At 43.0% G+C, this 23,036-nt stretch overlaps 1 protein-coding gene and 1 non-coding gene across 2 annotated transcripts; both read right to left on the reverse strand.

Moving 5' to 3' along the window:
* Nucleotides 1–215: 215 nt before the first annotated feature.
* LOC123460642 lies at nucleotides 216–3,683 on the reverse strand (the record flags this gene model as incomplete). Its single annotated transcript, XM_045149045.1, is given in 3 exon segments — nucleotides 216–1,537; nucleotides 1,540–2,851; nucleotides 2,853–3,683. Coding segments are annotated over 3 exon segments (3,465 nt in total), but the record flags the coding sequence as incomplete, so codon positions are not given.
* Nucleotides 3,684–21,059: 17,376 nt separating this feature from the next.
* LOC123461217 lies at nucleotides 21,060–21,165 on the reverse strand. Its single transcript, XR_006637514.1, has one exon. It is a non-coding gene; the product is annotated as a U6 spliceosomal RNA (small nuclear RNA).
* Between the last annotated feature and the right edge of the window lie 1,871 nt (nucleotides 21,166–23,036).

Here is a 23,036-nt window from a genome sequence, read left to right on the forward strand (position 1 = left end):
ATTTTCCAAATGAAAACAGTAACAAGCTCATAATTCCGCCTAACATCGCAGAACTATCCCACGTACAACTGGAACCGCAAAATCCTCCCCCCAACACAAGCTTAGTTTCTAATACAATGGGTCTAATATAAATTCAACAGTTAGCTAATGATATAATCTTAATATTGGTGTAGATACAAACACTCTGTTATTAAGGCAGGACAGAAACATTGCAATCACAGTCCTCGTTTCTGTAACTGATCACGTGGCCTTAGCTGATATTTGTAACTGCCTTCTTCTACTACCCATTCTGTATTCCCTCCACCTTCAGCAAGCACCTCAGCAGGTCTTGGTTCTTTACCTGGAGGGGTAACCCATACCTTCATTCCTGAAGGATCTGGGCCATTTATCACACTACTTCTATTGGGTTGTTGCAGTCGTCCATTGACTTTGACAACAGGACATGGTAACACTGAGAGATGCCCTAAAGGATCTCCTGCACTCCAGGCATACTCTTCCTTACCTCCATTGTGGAGGAGCAGCCCAATTTCCCCCTGGTAATCTGGATCAATCACCCCTGCAATCACTGTAACTCCTTTCTCAGCCTGTTCACTCAAGGGCATTAGGAGCCCAAAGTGACCAGGGGGAAGCTTCCAGTTCAATAGAATGTTCTTTGTGTCTCCTGGCAAAAGCACTCCCCCCTCTGGGACTAAGACTTGTAGTCTAGCAGACTGTAAGGTTGTGGGAACAGGAAGCAAAAATCTAGCTAACGGGTCACTTGGGGTGATGGTAAGTGGGACCATTCCCATTTACACCCCTTGATTCCTGGACCCGTGAATCCGGGCTATAGGAGAAACAGTACCATATATAGGACACTGATTCAGAGCATATACAGCCTGCTGGAGGACACTTCCCCAGCCCTCCAAGCTGTTGCCACCTAGTTGGTGCTGTAGCTGTTTCTTCAAAAGGCCATTCCACTGTTCTATCAAGCCAGCTGCTTCAGGATGGTGGGGCACATGGTAAGACCAGTGAATTCCACGATCATGAGCCCACTGCCGTACTTCCTTGGGGGTGAAGTGAGTTCCTTGGTCAGAAGCAATGCTGTGTGGAATGCCATGACGGTGGATGAGGCATTCTGTAAGCCCACAGATGGTAGTTTTGGCAGAAGCACTACGTGCAGGTAAGGCAAATGCATACCCAGAATAAGTGTTTCTTCCAGTAAGGACAAAACACTGCCCTTTCCATGATGGAAGAGGTCCAATGTAGTCAACCTGCCACCAGGTTGCTGGCTGGTCACCCCGAGGAACACTACCATATCGGGGGCTCAGAGTTGGTCTCTGCTGTTGGCAAATTTGGCACTCAGCAGTAGCCGTAGCCAGGTCAGCCTTAGTTAGTGGAAGTCCATGTTGTTGGGCCCATGCATAGCCTGTATCTCTGCCACCATGGCCACTTTGTTCGTGGGCCCATTGGGCAATGACAGGGTTGGCTGAGGAAGGAGGTTGACCACTATCCACAGAATGGGTCAGCTTATCTACTTGATTATTAAAGTCATCCTCCGTGAGATCACCTTCTGATGAACACTGACATGGGACACAAGTATCCTTATATCCTTTGCCCATTCAGAGAGGTCTATCCACATACACCTTCCCCAAATGTCCTTTTCACCAATTTTCCAAATGTGCTCCTTCCAAGTCCCAGACCATCCAGCCAAACCACTGGCCACAGCCCATGAGTCAGTGTATAACCGCACATCTGGCCATTTTTTCTTCCAAGCAACATGCACAACCATATGCACTGCCCGAAGTTCTGCCCATTGTGAAGACTTCCCTTCACCACAGTCCTTCAGAGTTGTCCCAGAAAGGGGCTGTAATGCTGCAGCTGTCCACTTCTGGGCAGTGCCGGCATAACGTGCTGAACCATCTGTAAACCATGCCCTAGATCTTTCCTCCTCAGTCAGTTGATCATAGAGCACACCCCATGATGCCATAGGTGCATGCTTGGGGACAGAAGGTATTGCAACAGGAGTAGCAACCATAGGCATTTGGGCAACTTCCTCATGTAACTTACTCGTACCTTCAGGGCCTGCTCGAGCCCGATCACGTATATACCACTTCCACTTGATGATGGACTGCTGCTGTGCACGTCCAACTTTATAGCCTGGTGGGTCAGACAACACCCAGCTCATAATGGGCAGCTCGGGTCGCATAGTAACTTGATGGCCCATTGTCAAACGTTCAGTTTCCACTAAGGCCCAATAGCAGGCCAAGAGCTGTCTCTCAAAGGGAGAATAATTGTCTGCAGATGATGGCAGGGCCTTGCTCCAAAATCCCAAGGGCCTCCGCTGTGATTCACCTATGGGGGCCTGCCAAAGGCTCCAAACAGCATCCCTGTCTGCCACTGAAACCTCAAGTACCATCGGATCTGCTGGATCATACGGCCCAAGGGGTAGAGCAGCCTGCACAGCAGCCTGGACCTGTCAAAGAGCCTTCTCTTGTTCTGGGCCCCAATGAAAACTAGTAGCTTTCCGAGTCACTTGGTATATAGAGTGGAGTAAGACACCCAAGTGAGGAATGTGCTGTCTCCAAAATCCAAATAGACCCACTAGACGTTGTGCTTCTTTCTTAGTGGTAGGAGGGGCCAAATGCAACAACTTGTCCTTCACCTTAGAAGGAATATCCCTGCATGCCCCACACTACTGAACTACTAGAAATTTCACTGAGGTGGAAGGTCCTTGAATTTTGGATGGATTTATTTCCCATCCCCTGATGCACATATGCTGTACCAGCAACTCTAGAGTGGTTGCCACCTCCTGCTCATTTGACCCAATTAGCATTATGTCATCAATATAATGGACCAACGTGACACCCTGGGAGAAGGGACAGGAGATCAAGATCCCTGCGAATTAAGCTATGACACAGGGCTGGAGAGTTAATATAACCTTGAGGTAAAACAGTAAATGTGTACTGCTGACCTTGCCAGCTGAAGGCAAATTGCTTCTGGTGGTCCTTATGGACAGGTATGGAGAAGAAAGCATTTGCAAGATCAATAGCTGCATACCAGGTACCAGGAGACGTGTTAATCTGCTCAAGTAAAGAAACCACATCTGGTACAGCAGCTGCAATTGGAGTCACCACCTGATTAAATTTCCGATAATCCACTGTCATTCTCCAGGATCCATCTGTCTTCTGAACAGGCCAAATAGGAGAGTTAAAGGGAGATGTGGTGGGAACCACCACCCCTGCATCCTTCAAGTCCTTTATAGTGGCATTAATTTCTGAAATCCCTCCAGGGATGCGATATTGTTTTTGATTCACTATTTTCCCTGGTGGTGGGAGCCTCAATGGCTTCCATTTGGCCTTTCCAACCATAATAGCCCTTACTCCACAAGTCAGGGAACTAATGTGGGGGTTCTGCCAACTCCTAAGTATATCTATCCCAATTATGCATTCTGGGACTGGGAAAATAACCACAGGGTGCATTTGGGGACCCACTGGACCCACTGTCAGTCTAACATTTGCCAAAACTCCATTGATCACCTGACCTCTGTAAGCACCTACTTTAACTGAAGGGCCATGGTGCTTTTTGGGGTCTCCTGGAATCAATGTTAATTCAGAGCCAGTGTCCAGTAGGCCCCCAAAAGTCTGATTATTTCCTTTCCCCATTACTCTAGCAAAAGGCCTCAGGTCCCTCTGAGGAAGGATAGCTGTAAGTTTAATATTGAAACTTTTGCCAGTTGTAGGAGGGTCCTTCCCCGAGGGAACCCGGCCAACCCTTCAATCAAGGGGCTCAGGATCTGTAAACTGGCTCATCTGGAAACTGATTAAGAGATCTTGATTCTCTGTTGCTATAATTCAAAGTGGCTTTATGTCCCCTTGCTGTGGAACTTTTCTGCTTATACAGATCAAGAAGAAACTCAGTAGGCTTCTTATCTATTTGACTTCTGGGAACACCATGATTAATCAGCCAATGCCAAAGGTCCATACGAGTCATACCTTTATGTGAATAATTTTGTCTACTCTGTCTATTATGAAAAACACGTTCACCCCACCTTTGGCGATTCAGCGCTGCCACTTGGCCTTTGTTACCCTAAATCACCTAATCTAAATCACCTAATGCAGCAACTGCAGCTCCCACTGTGAGGTCTTCTTTACATAAAAGACCAATGATAGGGGACTTTAAATATGCTGGCACTCCCCTCACAAATCTGTTTCTTATGGTCTTAGTGAAGGGCACATCTTCTGGTCGCTCCCATTGTGGGGGCAAAGATGAGTTTACATGGCAAATCCACTCCAGCATTCCAAGTTCTCTGAGCTTTTTAATCCATTCATCGACATTAAGCCAAGGGATATCAGGCAGCTCAAGCTCATTCACAGTAGGCCATCTTTGGAGCCATACTTCAGTCAACCAATCAAATAAACTCTTGGCACCCCTTCCAACTGCACAAGCTGCATTGTTAAATCTAAAAATCTCTGCTCAATGGGCCCTTTTCAGTAAATTCAGCCTGATCTAATCTTATGTTCCTTCCTCCATCATCCCATACCCTTAAAATCCATTCCCACACATATTCCCCATGCTTCTGCCTGTACAAGTTAGAAAACTCCTGAAGGTCTTTAGGAGTGTACCTTACCTCCTCCTGTGTCACACTTTCTATCTCACCTTTAGGAGCCTGCCTAGCCTTTTGTCTGGTTATAGGCCTAGAGGCAAAAATGGGTGGGAACTGAGAATCACCAGCATTTTCTGCTGATTCCTCAGACAAAGAGGGATGAATTCCCCCAGGCAAGGGTGGGGAGGATAATACTTCAGGGTGTGGGGGTGAGGATACAACTGGTGCTAAGGGAGGGCAGGTCATATTTTCATCCAAAACACCTTCTTCAGAATCTAACACTTCAATGTCCCCAGGTTCTTCAGGGTCTTCCCACACAACACCATCCCAAGTCACAGGATCCCACTCTTTTCCAATCAGTGCCCTCACTTTAACTTCTGATAGTTGGTGAGGCTAGGATTTAAGTTTACTTTGCAAGTTAGCCAATCTCACAATGAGAGCTTGGGTTTGGTTTTCTGCAATTTTAGTCCTGTTCTGGCTAGAGAGGAGACTCTCCTCCAGGGCTCCCTTAGAAACTTTTAGATCATGTATGCAGGTCTTAAGCTTGGAATTTTCCTTTTTGAGCTTCTGCTGTTCCCTCAGTAGTTTGTCCACAGATACTAAAAGCAACCAACCAGCCTCATCATTGGTCTTACTTTTCCACAAATATTCAAATGTTTCAAATACAGAGTCACTAAATTCCTTGCTCTTCACAAGACATGAGTCAGGGTCAGCAAACACATCTATCTCATGGAGTTCTTTAAATAGTGCACACCATGGATTATTAGTGCCCTCCTTATCACCAGTAGGGCCTTTAGTAGCACTGAAATTGGAGAGCCAACCCCAGATAGCACTAAACCCACTAGAGAAATCCATCCTTACAATTCTGTTTCTCTAGAACCACTCCTGGTACCAAAATCTGTATTAGTCAGGGTTCTCTAGAGGAACAGAATTACTAGAATGAATTATTTTAAAAAGGGAATTTATTAGATTAGCTTACAGTAGTCCAATAGCAGTTGCAGGCCCGAGAATCACCAAACCTGGTAGCTGCTCAGTCCACGTGGCCAGATGCCTCAGCAGTCCCGACCCGGCACTGCAGATGGCACCGGAAAGCCTGGAGGCTTCCTGAGGAGCCGCTGGGTTTCTATCCACGTGGGTCTTCAGTTGATGTTGGTCTTTAGTCGGTACTGGTCTTCAATCCATGCTAGAAGGTAGGGAGCAGCTCCGGCAGCCAAGTGGAAGGAAGGAAGGAAAAAAAAGGGGACTCTTCTATCCAGAGCTTCCTTATATCAAGTCCCTCTCTGAGCAGAGCCACCCTCTCTGGGGGAAGGGCTCACCCTGGGAGAAAGACCTCCTCCTTTAGTTGATCCTTCCTAGAAGCAGCCTGTGGATTACTAAACAGATCAAGTTGACAACACCTTAACTATCACATCCCTTTAACAACTACAGCTGTTTTTGAGTTATTTTGTCTGCACAGTTAAATTTTATCATACTCTTTTCCTTGCCAAACTGCACATGTTTCATCTTTTTGTGCTCTCTCAATCTAGACCTGGATCAGAGTGAACAGTAACCATACAACAGTCTGAATGCTATCTTGTTTTCAGATTTCCTCTGTCAAACAAATTAGTCCATTACCTTTGAATTAAATGTCACCCATGTTCTCAGAAATCAGACAAGATTAAAGCCAGATTCTTTGCTAGAATAAGCATAAGTGTTCTCTAACTCAGTTGCCAATAGAGTCCTGAAATCCCATAACAGATCTCCATCGGCCACATGTCTCTTAGCCTTCTAGTCTTCCAAACTTAAACCAAAACAGGCCATTAAGTTCTACTTACAACAGTCTAGGGCTTTTCTAGTCTGAAATTCTTTCACATTCCTCTTCAAGATCAGTTTGAAAAAGTTGTCAACTTTTTGTTCAGGTTTATCATAGCAATAACCTCACTTCTGAGTACCAATTTTCTGTTAGTTACTGTACTAGTTACTTCACTCATTGTTGTGACCAAATACTGGACAAGAAGCAGCTTAAGAAGGAAAGGTTTACTTCAGCTTACAGTTTCAGGTGGCACAGTCCATCCTGGTGGGGAGGGTGTGGCAGCAGGAGCAGGAGGATGGCTGGTGACAGTGCATCCACAGTCAGGAAGCAGAGAGCAAAAGGGAAGTGTGGCTGTGCTATAAAAACTCAGTGCCCATCCCCAGTGACCCACTTCCTCCAGCAAGCAAAGCTCTATATTCTAAGGTTTCCCAAACAGTGCCACCAGCTGTGGATCAAGTGTTCAAACCATATGAGCCTATGAGGGACATTTCACATTCAAACTAAAACAATTACTCCTCTCATTGCTGTAACAAACATCCAACAAAAGCAACTTAAGGATGAAAGGGTTTATTTCTGGTCACAATTTAAAGGTGGGGCCCAGCAAGTGGGGAGTCACTTGGTAGAAGATTGAGAAGAGATAAGTATTGATGTTCAGCTTGCTTCCTTCCTTTTATTCAGTCTGGGCCCCCAGATCATAGAATATTGCTACCCATAATTAAGGTGAATCTTCCTACTTTGTAGCAGTTAGCTTCTCATTGCTAGGATAAAATACCCAACAAAAAGCAGCAAATGGAATGAAAGGGTTTATTTTGGCTTACAGTCTTGAGTGGAAGTTTCATCATGGCATGGCAGAACAGAGGGTAGGCATCACATCTTGCCACAGCAGCTGGAAGGAAGCAGGAAGAAAGTGAGCCATCTCTGTCAAGGGGGCAGGGCTAGGACTAAAATTTCCAGAGGCCCACTCCAAGTGACAAACCTCCTCCAGCAAGGCTCCACGTTCCAAATTGACACAAGCTGGGGTCAAGCATGAGGTCGAATCACAGACCCATGTGGCTATGGGTGACACTTCCCACTCAAACCCCCACACACTTCAACCTAATCTAGAAACTCCCTCAGATACTAGACCAGAAATTTGTTTACAGGGTAATTCTAAACCCCTCAGGTTGACATTCAAGATTACTTATCACACTTATTCACAATAATTACTTATGGAGTACTGATGCTAATGGAAATGATGAAGTTTTGAGAAATCAAACAAATAGATACTTTCCTCATGGGATTTATAGTGTGAAGATGGTCACATACAGTGTTGTACTGACAAGTGCTTAAGAACCAGCTTTCATAAAAAGTTGAAAACAAATATATATACATACCTATACCATATTTTACTAATATAAAGGATGAATAATAATTATGTGTATTAAAAAATCATTATATCTAATTGATTCTTTTTGTTTGTTTGTTTTTCAAGGTAGGGTCTCATTCTAGCCTGACCCGGAATTCGCTGTGGAGTCTCAGGGTAGCCTTGAACTCACGGCAATCCTCCTACCTCTGCCTCCCAGTGCTGGGGTTAAAGATGTGTGCCACCACACACGGCTGTATCTAATTGATTCTTACAGAATGATTTCAATTGACTTTTGCTGAACTCGGGCATCAACTCATGACTCCAACTGACAAATGAGTGTGGTTCCAAGTGAATGCTGGTTGATAATTCTATTTTGTGAGCCAGTGTGTAAATGTTATAAGATAGTATCATGGAATACTAACATGTATGCCTTTTCCTTTCTTTTTTGAATTTTAAAATATTTTCTTTACTTTTTTTTTGAGGCAGCCAAAAGATTAGCCTTTATTTATGTGAGAGAGTAAGAAAGCGAGAGTAAGAGAGATAGAGGGAATTGGTGCACCAGGGCCTCCAGCCATTGAAATCGAACTCTAGATGTGTGTGCCCCCTGTGCACATGTGTGTATTTTCTTTTTTTCTCTTTTTTTTATGATGATTTATTTTATTTTATTTTATTTTGGTTTGGTTTTTCTAGGTAGGGTCTCACTCTAGCCCAGGCTGACTTGGAATTTACTCTATAGTCTCAAGGTGGGCTTGAATTTATGGTGATCCTCCTACCTCTGCCTCCTGAGGGCTGGAATTAAAGGCGTGTGCCACGATACTCAGCAAAACTCATTTATGGTGATTTTTAAAAACCAGACCAGGGATAGAAAGATAACTCAGTGATTAAAAGCACTTGCTTGCAAAACCTAATGATCTGTATTAGACTCCCTAGTACCCACATAAAGCCAGATGTACAAAATGGCATGTCTTAAGTTAGTTTTCAGCGGCAAGAGGTCCTAGAGTATCCATTTTAATTCATTCTCCCCCCCCCTTACAAATAAATTAATAAGCATATTAAAAAAAGACCAGTGTTTTGTTGGGGTGAAGGTGGGGGGACTGAAAAGCAACACAGGTGAACTTTAGAGAGATGGCAGTCTCCTATATTTCAATTTTGACACAGTGACCAGGCTGGCCTGGAACATGCTATGTTGGTGAGGCTGGTCTTGAATTCCTTATCTTCCTGCCTCTACCTCCCAAATCCTGAGATTACAGGCAGATGCCACCATGCCTGGCCTCACTATATTTCAATTGGATAAGCCATAGCGCCAACTAAATTGGCCTTTCTACCCATACCTGCATCTAACCTGCTGGGTATTATTGTAGACAATCATTGAACCAGGCTAACTGGACTTGTTTTTAAGTTCATGACCACTAGCCTCAGGAACTGCTAGTGCATATATTTCCCTATTCAGCCAGCTGTCTCCCCTTGTCAGCAATCATTCATTATCTTCTCTTCTTCCCTTCTTGGCTACTGGACGCTCATACATATCCTTCCTCAATTTCAGCTGATAACATTGCTATTTATTGCCTCCAGTGGGAGTGGAAGAGCATCAAAGCATGCTCACATACAAAACTGACCTGACTTCACACTCCTTCTACCACCTGCAACCACCAGTGGGTCTGCTGGGTGTCCATCCATGCAGTTATCTGCTCACTAGATTCTGACCCCTCTCAACTATCAGGGACATGCTCCTAGCAGTTATTGCTGTCCTTCATCATCATATTTTTTCACCTTTTCTGGACACTTCCAACATTATATAAACGTACAGTTATGTTTTACATTGTTGCAGGGGAAAAACAAATCTTCCCTTGACCTGAAATCCCACTCCCATTTCCTTGCTTCCCTTCATAAACAAGCCTCAAAAATAATTTTCTGGATTTGCTCTGTTTCTTTTCTCTCAGCACACTCCTATCAGGACTTTATTTTTTCTGTCATTACACACACACACACACACACACACACACACACACACACACACACACACAAAATGCTCTTGTTGGGCAGGCTGGAGAGATGGCTTAGCAGTTGAGGCTTTTGCCTGCAAAGCCAAAGGATCCCAATTTGACTTTCCAAGACCCATGTAAGCCAGATGCACAAGGGGGCATATGCATCTGGAGTTCGTTTGCAGTGGCTGGAGGCCCTGGCGCACCCATTCCCCCTCTCTTCCTCTCCCTCCCTCCCTCTCTCTCTCTCTCTTTCTCTGTCTCCCTCTTTCTCCCAAATAAATAATTTTTTAAAATTGCATTCGTCTAGACCACAGTACCCTCCATGTACCAAAAGCCCACGGTTTTTCTCAACTTCAGAGTCACGATGTATAACTTTCTTCCCTTGGCTTCCAGGACTTTTAAGTATTTTTAATGTACTCGTGTGTATGTTGTATGTGTGCGTGTTCATGTGTGTGAGCACAGGCACATGCATGCCACCACGTGGGTGTGGAGGGCAGAGAACAACTTCCACGTCAGTCATTCTACCTCACTTGAGGCAGGATCTCTCCCTGTTCACTGCTCTGTGGGCCAAGCTTAGCTGGGCTGCGAGCTTCTGGGAAATTCTCCTGTGTCTGCTTCCCTCATTGCAGTAGTGTGCTGAGGTTACAGAAGCGCATCACAGCTTCTCTCTTTTAGGTGAGATTCGGAGCTCTGAACACAGGTACTCACACCTGCGCAGGCAGTGCTTTATTCACTCAACCTTATCTCCAGCACCAGCTTCTAGGATTTTTATCTCTTCGTTCTTCTCCTTTAACAGCCACTGTTTCCCAATTTTCTTCGCTTCTTATTCCTCGTTGCTCAGCGTCAATGTGTAGGCACCAGGATCTTCTCTTCTTTACTAATCCACTGCAATATCTCCAGCCTCATGGCTTTATAGTCCAGCTGTACCGAAGTGGTCCTCATGCTTTTCTCTAGAGTCTGTGGACAACTGCATAAGGGGCATCTCCCCGCATCTCCCTGACACACGTAGTCCAATAGCAGTTGCAGGCCTGATAATCAAGGAAGCAGGTAGCTGCTCAGTCCACATGGCCAGATGCCACCGCAGTCCCGATCCCGCACTGAAGGCCTGGAGGGTCCTGAGGAGCCACTGGGCTTCAGTCCACGCCAGTGTTCAGTTGACACTGTCTGCCCTGGTCTTCAGTCCAAGCTGGAAGGCAGCAAGCAGCTCCAGCAGCCAAGAGGAGAAAGAAGGAGGGAAGAGAGGAAGGAAAGAAAGAAGGAAGGAAGGAAGGCCACATGTGTGTATTTTCATGATTGTTCCACTGTGTGTCTGGTTTACATGGGACCTGGAGAGTTGAACATGAGTCCTTAGGCTTTGCAGACAAGATTCTTAACCTTAAGGCATTTCTCCAGCCCTATTTTATTTTTGACACTTTCATACAGTTATACAATGCATTTAGGTGTCCTCTCCCTACCCCTGCTATTACTCTTTTTCTTTTCCATCTCTCTTGCAAAAAAACAAAAAAAAACAAAAAAAACAACTTTTCTTCCCATTACAGTTCCATCCTACTTTCATTCATTTTTAAAAAAATCTTTATTGCTGTGCATAGTGGCTCACACCTTTATTTTATTTTAATTTAATTTTTTATTTATTTGAGAGAGAGAAAGGGAGAGAGAGAGAGAGAATGGGTGCGCCAGGGCCTCCAGCCACTGAAACAAACTCTAGATGCATGCGCCCCCTTGTGCATCTGGCTTACATGGGTCCTGGAGAATTGGACCAGGATCCTTTGGCTTTGCAGGCAAGTGCTTGAACCACTAAGCCATCTCTCCAGCCCTTTCACACATTTGTTGACCCACTGAGTTAAATTAGGCACTTGGGTAGGAGGTTATTTACTGGAGAATGGGACACCCACTAGTGGCTACCCCACTAACGCACGACTCCCCTCTGCGATCATCAGTTGTCACTAAGTTCTTCTGGGAGGACTGGGGTCTTGCGGGCCTCTCCTTCATCTATGATGAAACATTGACAGTTTGTGAGTTTCGTGAGTGGAGCTGACTTGTGTCCAGAAAAGAGCATACTACAGCCCTACTTCTCCTCCTTGTGCTCTTACATTTTTTTCTGCCTTTTCTTCCATGAAGTTTCCTGAACCTTGCAGGGTGTGGTTTTGATGTTATATTTAGGGTTGAGCACACACTGGTCACTTATTCTTGGTGACTTTGCCAGCTATCTATCTCTATACTGACCTCTGCCCTTTGCATAAAGACACTTCTGTATTCCAGGCTGTGAGCGGCACCAATGCATAGCAGCTTGGCACAGGGACTGGATGTGCTTTTTCTCTTATGTTCTTCCTTATACTTCATCATTTCCAGTAACCAAGGGTATCCATGCTGCCTTGAGAAGTATGACTTCTATGGTGAAGACGAGGTCTACATAAACAAAAGTCCTAATTATAAACTGTAGATTAAGTGCATGTAATCACCACAAATTCCTCCTGAAGTCCTAGTATGATGTCACCAAGAAAGAGATAAGCTAAGAAGTATGGAGAGTACAAATGAGATAGGAGTCAGCATAATAAAATATGGGATGTGAGAGCAGGTGAATAAATGAGAACAAACATTGTAGTCTAGAGAAAATTCAAAGTCAAATTTGTAAAGAAGGAAGGTAATTACAAGGTGATTCATATTGTGAAATCCCCTCAAAATTTTAGAAACTAGGGTAGATGTGATGGAGCATTCCTGTTATCCCACTACTTAGGAGATCAGAGGCAGGAGGATCAGGGGGCCAAGGCCATCCTCAGCTCCATAGCAAGTTCAAGGCCAGCCTATGTTACATGAAACCCATTTTGTTGCTAGGGAAAAGAACACATGACCACAAGCAGCTTATGGAAGTAAGGGGTTTATTTCAATTCACACTTTTGAATGCAAGTTTTAACATGGCAGAGAAAGCATGGCAGAGCAGACAACTGAGCATTACTTGTAGATACAACTGCAGGGAAAGGAAGCAATCAGAGTGAGCTAGATTTGAACACCCAGTGGGCTGGACTACTAACAAGGTTCTCCCCCAATGGCACATCTCCTCCAGCAAGGTTCCACATTCCAAAGGCTCCATAACTTTCCCAAATTGCCACCATCTGGGGGACAAGTATTTAAAACCCATGAGCTTATGGTGGCATTTCTTCACACTACCACAAACTGCTACTATAAAACTTCATGAGGGGGCCTGGTGAGATGGTTTAGTAGTTAAGGTGCTTGCATGAGAAGCCTGAAGATTCAAGTTCAATTCCCCAGTAACCAAATAAACCAGATGCACAAGGTGGCACATGAGTCTGGAGTTTGTTTGCAATGACCAGAGGCCCTAGTTTGCCCATTGTCTATTGTTCTGTCTCTCAAACAAATAAAATGGTAAAAAATCAAAAAACAAAAAACAAACTTCATGAAGGCTAGGAATGGTGGCGCATGCCTTTAATCCCAGCACTCAGGAGGCAGAGGTAGGAGGATTGCTGTGAGTTGGAGGCCAGCCTGAGACTACATAGTGGATTCCAGGTCAGCCTAGGCTAGAATAAGACCCTACCTCAAAAAAAAAAAAAAAAAAAAAAAAAGAAAGAAAGAAAAACAAGAGAAACTTAATGAAGCTGTTTTCACTTAAGAACATGGAATTTAGGGTAATGTGAGTTCTTATGTTTCAGAATAAACTATCTGGTGAGACCTGTGTGTCCATATTGACCCAACCTAAAAGGCAACACTTTTTTTTTTTTTTTTTGCAACACTTTCATTCAAGTTGAAGGTGAGAACAGAATAGAAACATTTGCCCATGTTTGGGTTCTTAAAGGTACTGAATGCATATTGTTTTCAGGAATGGCCAGAGAGTGTTCTCTACAAAGTCAAGAAGCCAAGCAAGCAAGCCAAAGTCCAGAACACAAGAAATCCAGCCCAGGAAGAAGATGGGATTCCTGGGAAGTACATGAAGAAGATCCCAAAATGACATGAATACAACCTTTCTAGGGAGTGAGCATCATTGGGGCAGGAAAACAGAAGACTCAAAGGGAATGTTGGCAGAAAATACATCAAAATATTAAACAACTTGATGTGTTTGAATATTTCAAGAGAAAATTTCCAGAGGAATTTTTGGGGATGAATTAATTACAAGTCCATAGAAAATTAAACAAACAAGATTACTATTATTAGCAAGACAGGTAAGGGGTAACAGAGCCCCGAAAGTAAAAGCAAGGAGTGTGCTTTGACTTGTAAGGAAGAATTTGTTGTTTTTTTTCCTATTTCCTTTCTCCTATAACCTTACCAGAGGAGGTAATTAGATGTCTCCAGTCCTGTAATTTCTTTCCTTAGAAGAGAAAGGAGTGTAAAAGGCTTGCTCCTTCCCTGAGAACTTGATTCCACTGAGACACCTGACATCATGGCTGCAATGATCACCTAAGTCCCCAATATGGCTCTCTACATGGACTTTTCCATTTTCTGGAAATCTTGCTCCTGCCCAGTTGGGCAGGAACTCTGCATTCCTTCCTTCTGTTAAGCTTCCTCTTAAGCTCTAGCTCTATAACTCTGAACCTTGTTCTCTATAAACTCTAAGCTCTATAATAAAATATTTCTAAACTATATACTCTGGCCTGTGAGTTGCATTCATAGAAATTCATAAGACAAGAACCCAGAAGGCCATTGTCTCAGTGGAAGCTTGTATGACCATTGAGTGTCTGAGACCCTGGCTACTGAGTTATTGCCCATTCAAGAGCTGAGACAATGCTCCAACACTCTCAAACACACCCCAAGTTCTGGTATCATTAGTTCCAGAAAAAGACAAAAATTCTGAAAGTCAGGAAAAATGGCATTTCACACTATATGTTCATACTAAGTCAACTAAGAGTAATAGAAAAATATGATCACACAGGGAGACTTATGTGAATGTGTGTGTGCTGGGGCATGAGGTGGGGAGCTCTATAAAATGGTTTATTCTCCAGTCTCCAGAGTAGAAAGCCAAGGACATGAAACAGAGTAGTTTTCAAGTGGTAGCAAGTATAAGGATGTTTTCTAAGAAGACCAAGAACAGAAGAAACCATGAATGCAATGTAGGGAAAGTGCCACCTTTGAGTAGTGATATTTGGGGCTAGAAAAGGAAACTGGTCTATTATATATAAATATATATATAATATATTTATTTATTATTTATATATATATATATATATATATATATATATATATATATATATATAAAAGAAATTTTCTTTTTCCCTTTCCCCCTATCATTTCTTTGCTTGTGGGTATGTAATATGGGTGTGTGTGTGTGTGTGTGTTTGTCTGGATTATGTTCATGGTGTGGTGTGAGTGGTGTATGCATGTGCATGTGCCTTTGTAGTGCCCCATTGGTTTGCCTGTGGCAGGGAGCTCTTCCTGCAATGGCCAGAGCAGAACACTGGGTTCTGCTCCATTGCTCTTCTACTCCATTCTCATTTGAGCTAGAGTCTCTTACTGATAGCAGAGCTTGCTGTTTTTCACAAGCAACTCCCTGGTCTCTCTGCTCCATTTTGCAGGACTGGGGTTACAGGTGCATATGGCCATACCCAGCTGCTTATGGGAAATCTGGAAGTTTGGACTCAGATGGTTTTCGGACCCCTCAGGTCTTCATGCTTGCTCAGGAAGCTCACTTAACCACTGAGCCATATCTTGAGCCTATTCTCTTTCATTTTTTATATATATATAAGAGAGGCCATAGGGTGATTCTGCTGGTGTCTAGGATGGGATTAAAATATGGTAAGGCAAAACCAGGAGCCTAGAGTTATCCAAGGGTTTTAGTACATGTATTTTCTCTGTAAATGGGTTTTTGGTAAAATTTCAGAAAATCACAAGTTTATAGCAGGGAAAGGGAGAAAGTCCTTAATAAGCTGTTGGTTGTGCTGGAATTCTTACTGCTGTGCTGATAGGCTTCAGCCACACTCCTGGATAGATGCTCTTTTTCCTGCTTATGACTCCATTTTCCCTTGCTATCCCACCTCACTGACTAAGGAAATTTGGAAGATCATTCTAATTCAATGGAGGGAATACAAAACATTACCTTTCTTTTGTCATAACTTAAAGCATATTCAAAATAACACTTTTAAAGTAAACTTAAAAAAATTGCAAAATATTTTATGGGCATGCCAGGGCCTCCAGCCACTACAAACAAACTCAGGATGCAAGCACCACATTGTGCATCTTTGCCTCAGAGTGGTCTCCATGTCTTGGTCACTCCTGAACCTTACATCTGGTGCTGTGACTCGGATGAGGCTTCTGGTTGCCCTCTTGGGTGGCCAGACCTCCTTTCCCCTGACCAGTACACCAATCTGCCATTCGACCCACTGAAGACCTTGGACCATCTCTGTTTGATGCAGGCTCTCACACCCACCACAATTTGGCCTCACTGTTCTTCCTGTCTCCTCCCTCCTCCTCGGTAAGTGTCCCTTTCTCTTGGGTTGGCCTGTCTTGGGTTTCACCCCTCTTTGTAGAAGCTGTGCCGACACACCAGGCTACACCCCTTGGCTGCTAGGCCCCAACCCCAGGTCTCAAGAAAGACGCACTCTCGAAACCTCGAGTCTATTGCTGTCTGGTTTATCATATCCTAAGGGGTGCCTTTTGGTTCGGTTGCACCAGCTTGGGACACCCCCTCTCCCCCCTCCCTCCTGAGCTCTTGTCTTCCACTGCCAGGCACTTTCTTCTTCCACAGCCAGCTGCCTTTGCCATCAGGAGCACAGTCGCCCTCCTCACCCACTAACAGGCTAAAAACTGACAGTTGCGACCTGTACAGCCTCTGCCCATGTGGGAGGTGCTCCTTTTACCCTAATGGGCCAAGGGGTCATATTGGTGTTCCGTGTAAATCCAACTGAAGCTCTGGTTTATTTTTCTCTCACCATTGTTTTGCTCTTTCCCTGTCTCCTTAAGAATTTAAAGCCTCTATGACTCTTGGACGACAACTTATTTTCTCTGCAATTCTGCTTGGCCACATCCATAAGCTGGACAATGGATCCTAATGTCCTGAGAATGATACTTTTGATTTCCAAATTCTCCGTGATTTAAAATAAACTTCAGCCAACACACAGGCAAATGATCCAATATACCCTATTTTCATTCTGCATGCACAGCCTTCTCTCTGCCCTACTTGATTTTCTCACCTGGTCCCTCTATCCAAGGTCTCGGGAATGTGCTCTCACTCAATCCCTCCCCATAGTCATCCTCACCCTCTGCTTTTGACCTGGATGCCATAGAGGACCTGTCCCTAACAGCTCCTCCCGTTCCCTCAGCCTCTCCTTATTGCCTGATAACAAGGTTTGATATTAGTCTCTGGAGTTGTAAATAGAATAGAAATTTAAAATGGGGTTGCATAACTTCTGAATAAATGAATGAATATGTGAAGGGGAAGTGGAAAAGTACACTTGAAATGAATGTGTGCGTACGTGTATATACATACATATATGTATATATATGTATGTGTATAAAGGTATCCCACTTTAAAAAAATTATAAAATTTTCCATGTCTTCATATTAAACCAAAAATGTTACTACATTATATAGATTTCTTATTTATTTTAAATTCTGTCAGCAGATCTTTTTTTAAATTCTTTTTTGTTTATTTATTTGAGAGCAACAGACAGAGAGACAAAGAGGGGGAGAGAGAGAGAGAGAAAGAGAGAGAGGGAGAAAGAGGGAGAGAGAGAGAGAGAGAGAGAGAGAGAGAGAGAGAGAGAGAGAGAGAAAGAGAATGGGCACGCCAGGGCTTCCAGCCACTGCAAACGAACTCCAGACACATGTGCCCCCTTGTGCATTTGGCAGCAGATCTTTTGTTCATAGTTTACTCTCTGTAGCTTCATGTGCCTTAAATATGTAAAGTCTACTTTTTGTTAATATCAGACTTTTCCAGATGTCAGAATATTAGAATATTGTAATTGGGCTTATACAAAGTCTGGGATGGTTACCTATCAGTAAGCATACATCATCATACCTGAGTAAAACTCTACGATTTTAAGATGGTTCTTTTCTTGTTCATGCTGGTTTTGCTAGATGATTATCACTGAGGTTATAAAGTCTTATAAAAAGTGACTTATTGTGATTTTGTTCTTAGAAAAACTAAAAAACTCCCCATGTCTTAAGAAAATCCACTGTATATAAACAATGCTAATATAGTTTGACTAAGCTTCATTTAACAGTCATAAATATTTCTTTAGTTAAGCCTTACAATTGTCTAGTGGTAAAAGGTACTTATTTAATAAATTACTTTGTTCTGGGCATGGTGGCGCACGCCTTTAATCCCAGCACTCGGGAGGCAGAGGTAGGAGGATTGCCGTGAGTTTGAGGCCACCCTGAGACTCCATAGTGAATTCCAGGTCAGCCTGGGCTAGAGTGAGACCCTACCTCGAAACACCAAAAAAAAAAAAAAAAAAGAAAAAGAAATTACTTTGTGTCTGTCATATTATGTCTAATGCAACACAACAATGACCAAATTTTATTTTATTTTTGAGCTATGTGTAATCAGTCTCAGTCAAAGTTTCATTTAATTGTCTCATTTCTGATATCTTAAGTTCATTGCTTATAGAGATATTGATACTTAAGACATAGAAATACAAACAGTGCTAATATAATTTGTCTAAGCTTCATGTAAGAGTCATAAATATTTCTTTAGTTAAGCCTTAAAATTGTTCAATGGTAAAAGGTATTTATCTAAGAAATTGCTTTGTCTGTCATATTGTATCTAATGTACTCAACAATGAACAAATTTTATTTTATTCTTGAGCTATATAAATCAGTTTCAGTCAAGGTTTCACTTAATTAACTGTCTCATTTCTGATATCTTTAGTTCATTGCTTATTTTTCCTGCCCTGCTTTCAGTTTTTTTTTTTTTTTTTTTTTTTTTGGCGGGTGGGGGGGGTAATTGGTACTTACATTGGTATACAGACTAACCAAAGTTGTTTTCAAACACACATGATAGGTTTTTGTACTGTCTGGACTTTTCCTAACATACAATTTCTAGATTAAATCAATTGCCTTAAAGTTATAAAACAATTGATTAAGAAGCTAGAGAGATGGCATAGAGGTTAAGGCAATTGCCTACAAAGCCAAAGGACCTTGGCTCAATTCCCCAGGATGCACCTAAGCCAGATGCACAAAGTGGCACATTCATTTGAAGTTTGTTTGCAGTGGCTGGAGGCCCTGGTGCACCCATTCTCTGAGTGATCAATAACCATATGTGGAAGCCAAAATCAATTGGAAATATTGGCATTAAAGGGATAACCAATATTTTGGTTCCTTCTCCCAGGTCAAAAGGCCACAGAAGATGATGGGACACTTGAACTTCTAGCCTCTGGTAAGTTACCTATTTTCTTGATCAGAGAGGATGTGGAAACTCAGAAATGAATTCCAAGTCAGTGTATCTGCAAGAGGAGAGCCACATTAGAGGAAAATCAGTCCTCCAGGCTTTACAAAAGAGGGAGGGCCACTTGGTCAGCACAGCCTTGACTTATCCTAGAAGATGACAATGCTGAGAGTCATGGAACTCCACAGGTCCCTAAAAGTCTCTCCTACAGACCTATTACTGACCTCCAAAATATACAGTTAATTCTGGCAGTCTGCATGGTCTTATTCACCCAGTAAGAAAAATATAACTACAATATAAACAATGATCCAGACTAATAGGCTCCCCTGTCTGATGCTGACTTACAATATTAGACTCTAACATTAACTCAAGCCTTCTGCCTCTGCCTGTCCCTGATTAACTTCACCTACCCTGACCCCAGCTCCTCCCACTTGCCTTAGCCAAAATCAGGGCTATTCCTCAGGCCCCCTCCTTCCTTAGCCCTTACCCTAGCTCATCTAGGGATAAGTACACTGCCACCCCAACAGGCAGTCACAAACTTAAACTCTCTTGTGTTCCTACTCTTCCCTTGATCCCAAAATGCCCTTCTGCCTCCTCTTGCCCCATGCTTTCTATCCTTCACCTCTGCATGCTCATCCTCCCTTTATACCTGGTGTTTTGATATCATAACTATTGACAAGAATAACAAGCTCCTTTATTCTTTCTTCTGTCTTCTCACAGGGTGCACAGAGCCCATCTCCCTCACCTTCTCTATAACAGGTGTCTGCCAGTGACTGCCCTGAAGCCAGCTCAGTACAGGGATGGTATGAGAAAAGTCTCAACTTTACTCAGAACCAAGACATATCAACACGCTACACTGGTACTATTGATCTCGCCACTCTGCCACCTCTAGCCACCATGAAACTGCCTCCTCATCACCTGCCCTGAAGACAGAACCATCAACTGCATTATCCAGCCTCTCCCATAAAAACTCATTGCTCTTATGGTCAGCATGAAAAATTAACCTTGTCTCTTATCATTAACAAAAGGCTGGAATGTTTGGGTCAGGCAAAAAGGGAGTCACTGAGGACAGCAGGAGGGTGACAGAAACACAATGAAGTGGGTCATCCACATTCAAGGAGCCACCCAGCCATTATCCCTTCCTTGCCTAACAATGCCCCAGGTCTAGGATTTCTGTCCCCTTATCTTGCCCCTTTAGCTCTCAGGTCAGGTCACTGTTCTGGTCTCACATTCTATGGCTAATGTAAAAAAACAAAGGAGTTCCTTCCCTTCCTCACTTTTCCCCAAACTGAAGAGCTCTATATAGCCCACTATCTGTAATCCCAAATTGACTGCTCCATTCTTGAGAATCAGTCCTGGCAGCTTGTGTTTTCCCCCAAATAAAAGCTTCCATTTTAGCTGGGTATGGTGGCTCATGCCTTTAATCCCAGCACTTGGGAGGCAGAGGTAGAAGGATCGCCATGAGTTAGAGGCCATCCTGAGACTCCATAGTGAATTCCAGGTCAGCTTCAGAGTGGTCTCCATGGTCTTGTTCACTCCTGAACCTTATGCTAGACATACACTAAATTTACTTTAATCACCCTATTTATTTTTATTTACAATTTTTAAAAATATATATATTTATTTATTTATTACTTGAGGGAAAGAGAGACAATGGGAGAGAATGGGTGTGCCAGGGCCTCCAGCCACTTTGTGCATCTGGCTGACTTGGGTCCTGGGGAATCAAACCTGGGTCCTTTGGATTTGCAGGCAAGTACCTTAACTGCTATCTCTCTAGCCCTTTTTTTTTTAATATGCTTTAAAAATATTTTATTTATTATTTTCAAGTAGAGAGAGGAAGAGGGAAAGAGAAAAAGGAAGAGAGTGTGTGGGTGCACTAGGGCCTCCTGCTACTGCAAATGAACCACACATACGTGTGCCACTTTGTGTATTTGGTCTTACATGGGTACTAGGGATTTGAATCTGGGTCATCAGGCCTTGCAAGCAAGTGCCTTTAACAACTGAACAATCTCTCCAGCCCTCTTTATTTAAAACATAGATGTGTTACAAATTTGCATGTCATCCTTGGAGGGGGCCATGCTAATCTCCTCTGTATTGTTCCAACTTTAGTATAAGTGGTTCTGAAGTGAGCATCACTTTGATTCTTTCAATCACTCAGGAGAACTGAGAGCTGTTATCCACTAAAGAAAAAGGTGAAGGAGCTCCAGGTTCAAGTCTACTTACTACCTAGGGCTCTCTAGGTTTGTTCAGCCTTGCTCTTCAAATAGATCTGCTATCTAGAAGCATCTGGCCTGGACCTTCTCTGGCCTTGGGCTCCTCTTGCTGGCTATGTACACACCATTGTCTCCTGGGTATTATAACATCTATCTTCTCATGTTGACTCTTAGCTTTGAGTTTGACCTTTTCTAGCCCCATGCAAATATAGAGAAGATATTTTATTCTGCTGACCAAATTTGTTTGAAGATCATTTTCAGAGTATGGAAAAATACAGTATACTAACATTGATATATTTAATTAATTAATTAATTAATTATGAGAGAGAGAAAGAGGGAGAGGGAGAGAGAAAGAGATAATGGGCATTCAAGGGTCTTCAGCAGCTGCCAATGAACTCCAAATACATGTGCCCTCTTGTGCACATATGTGATATTGAATGCTTGCATCATTGTGTCTGGCTTATGTGGGACCTGGAGATGCAAACATGAGTTCTTAGGCTGCACAGGCAAATGCCTAAACTGCCAAGCCATCTTGCTAGCCCGATATATTTTTCCACAAGGTCGTCTATATAGCCCAAGCTGGCCTAAAACTCATGATCCTCATGCCTCATTTTCCTAATTGTTAGAGTTACAAATATGCTCACCATATTTGACTTTCACTAATAGTTATTGTGTTTGTTTGTTTCAAGGTAGGGTCTCATTCTAGCCCAGGCTGTCATGGAACTCACTTTATAAAACAGGTTGGCCACAAACTCACAGTGATCCTCTTATCTCTGCCACATGAGTGCAAGGATTAAAGGCATGTGCCCTCACTCCTAGCATAATAGTTATTTTTTTTTAATTACAACTGTCTTTTCTTTTTTTAAAAAAAATATTTTATTTATTTGCAAGTGGGGGCAGGGGAAAAAAAGAAAATATGAGCAGGCATGCTTGGGCCTCTAGCCACTGCAAGTCAACTCCAGATATATATGTCACATTGTGCATCTTGCTTCATGTGAATTTTGGGGAATCAAACCTGGGTTATTAGGCTTTGTAGGGAAGCATCTTAACTGCTGTGCCATCTCTCCAACCCCCTAATAGTTATTTTTATAAGGTAATTACTGGGGACTTCTTGTTTTAATTTAATTAATTAATTTTTCTTGTTTCTTGTTTTAATTTTTCTCTAATGAATAAAAGAAAAAGTAAGAATAACATACCAAGATGGACAGTTTCTTGGATCTAAGACTTAATTGTACCAAGAAAGATGGAGAATGAGGGAGAGAGAGAAGAGAAAAAAAGAAGAGGGGAGTGAAATAAGGAGGTACATGAACCAGAGAGAAGAGAAAAAGGGAGAAAGGAGACAGAAGGTTTGCATACACCTGTAGCAGGAAAGCCAAAAAGAGTAAGGGCCAAGGAGTGGCTTTTATGGGGATAATAGAGAAATGCTTTGTGAGGAAGGGGCCTTGGGTGGCATGCAGAGTTGTGGGTGGGGAAATGTGTCCTTCCCTTCTCTTAGTCCAGAATTATATTCTGTTATCATACCTGGAGGTAGTCTCAGAGACCCAGGGTTAACATGGCCAGGTGGTAAGGGAGAGAGATTTGGGTAGAGAGCTCTGAGCCTAACATTCTAGCTTCTTTGTTTGCATGAAAAAAAGAACAGAGACTTTTGTGGAAGGTATAGAAGGGAAACCTCAGAAGGGAAGCCTCCTGGAGTGATAGATAGTGTGATCATATCTCTAGCCACTTTGAGCTGAAATTAGGTGTTGTTCTGAGATGGAGGCTACCCTATCTCAGGGTTCCTGAGTCAGGGGC

Source organism: Jaculus jaculus, chromosome 5 (genome assembly GCF_020740685.1).
Source record: "Jaculus jaculus isolate mJacJac1 chromosome 5, mJacJac1.mat.Y.cur, whole genome shotgun sequence".
Taxonomy (NCBI): Eukaryota; Metazoa; Chordata; class Mammalia; order Rodentia; family Dipodidae; genus Jaculus; species Jaculus jaculus.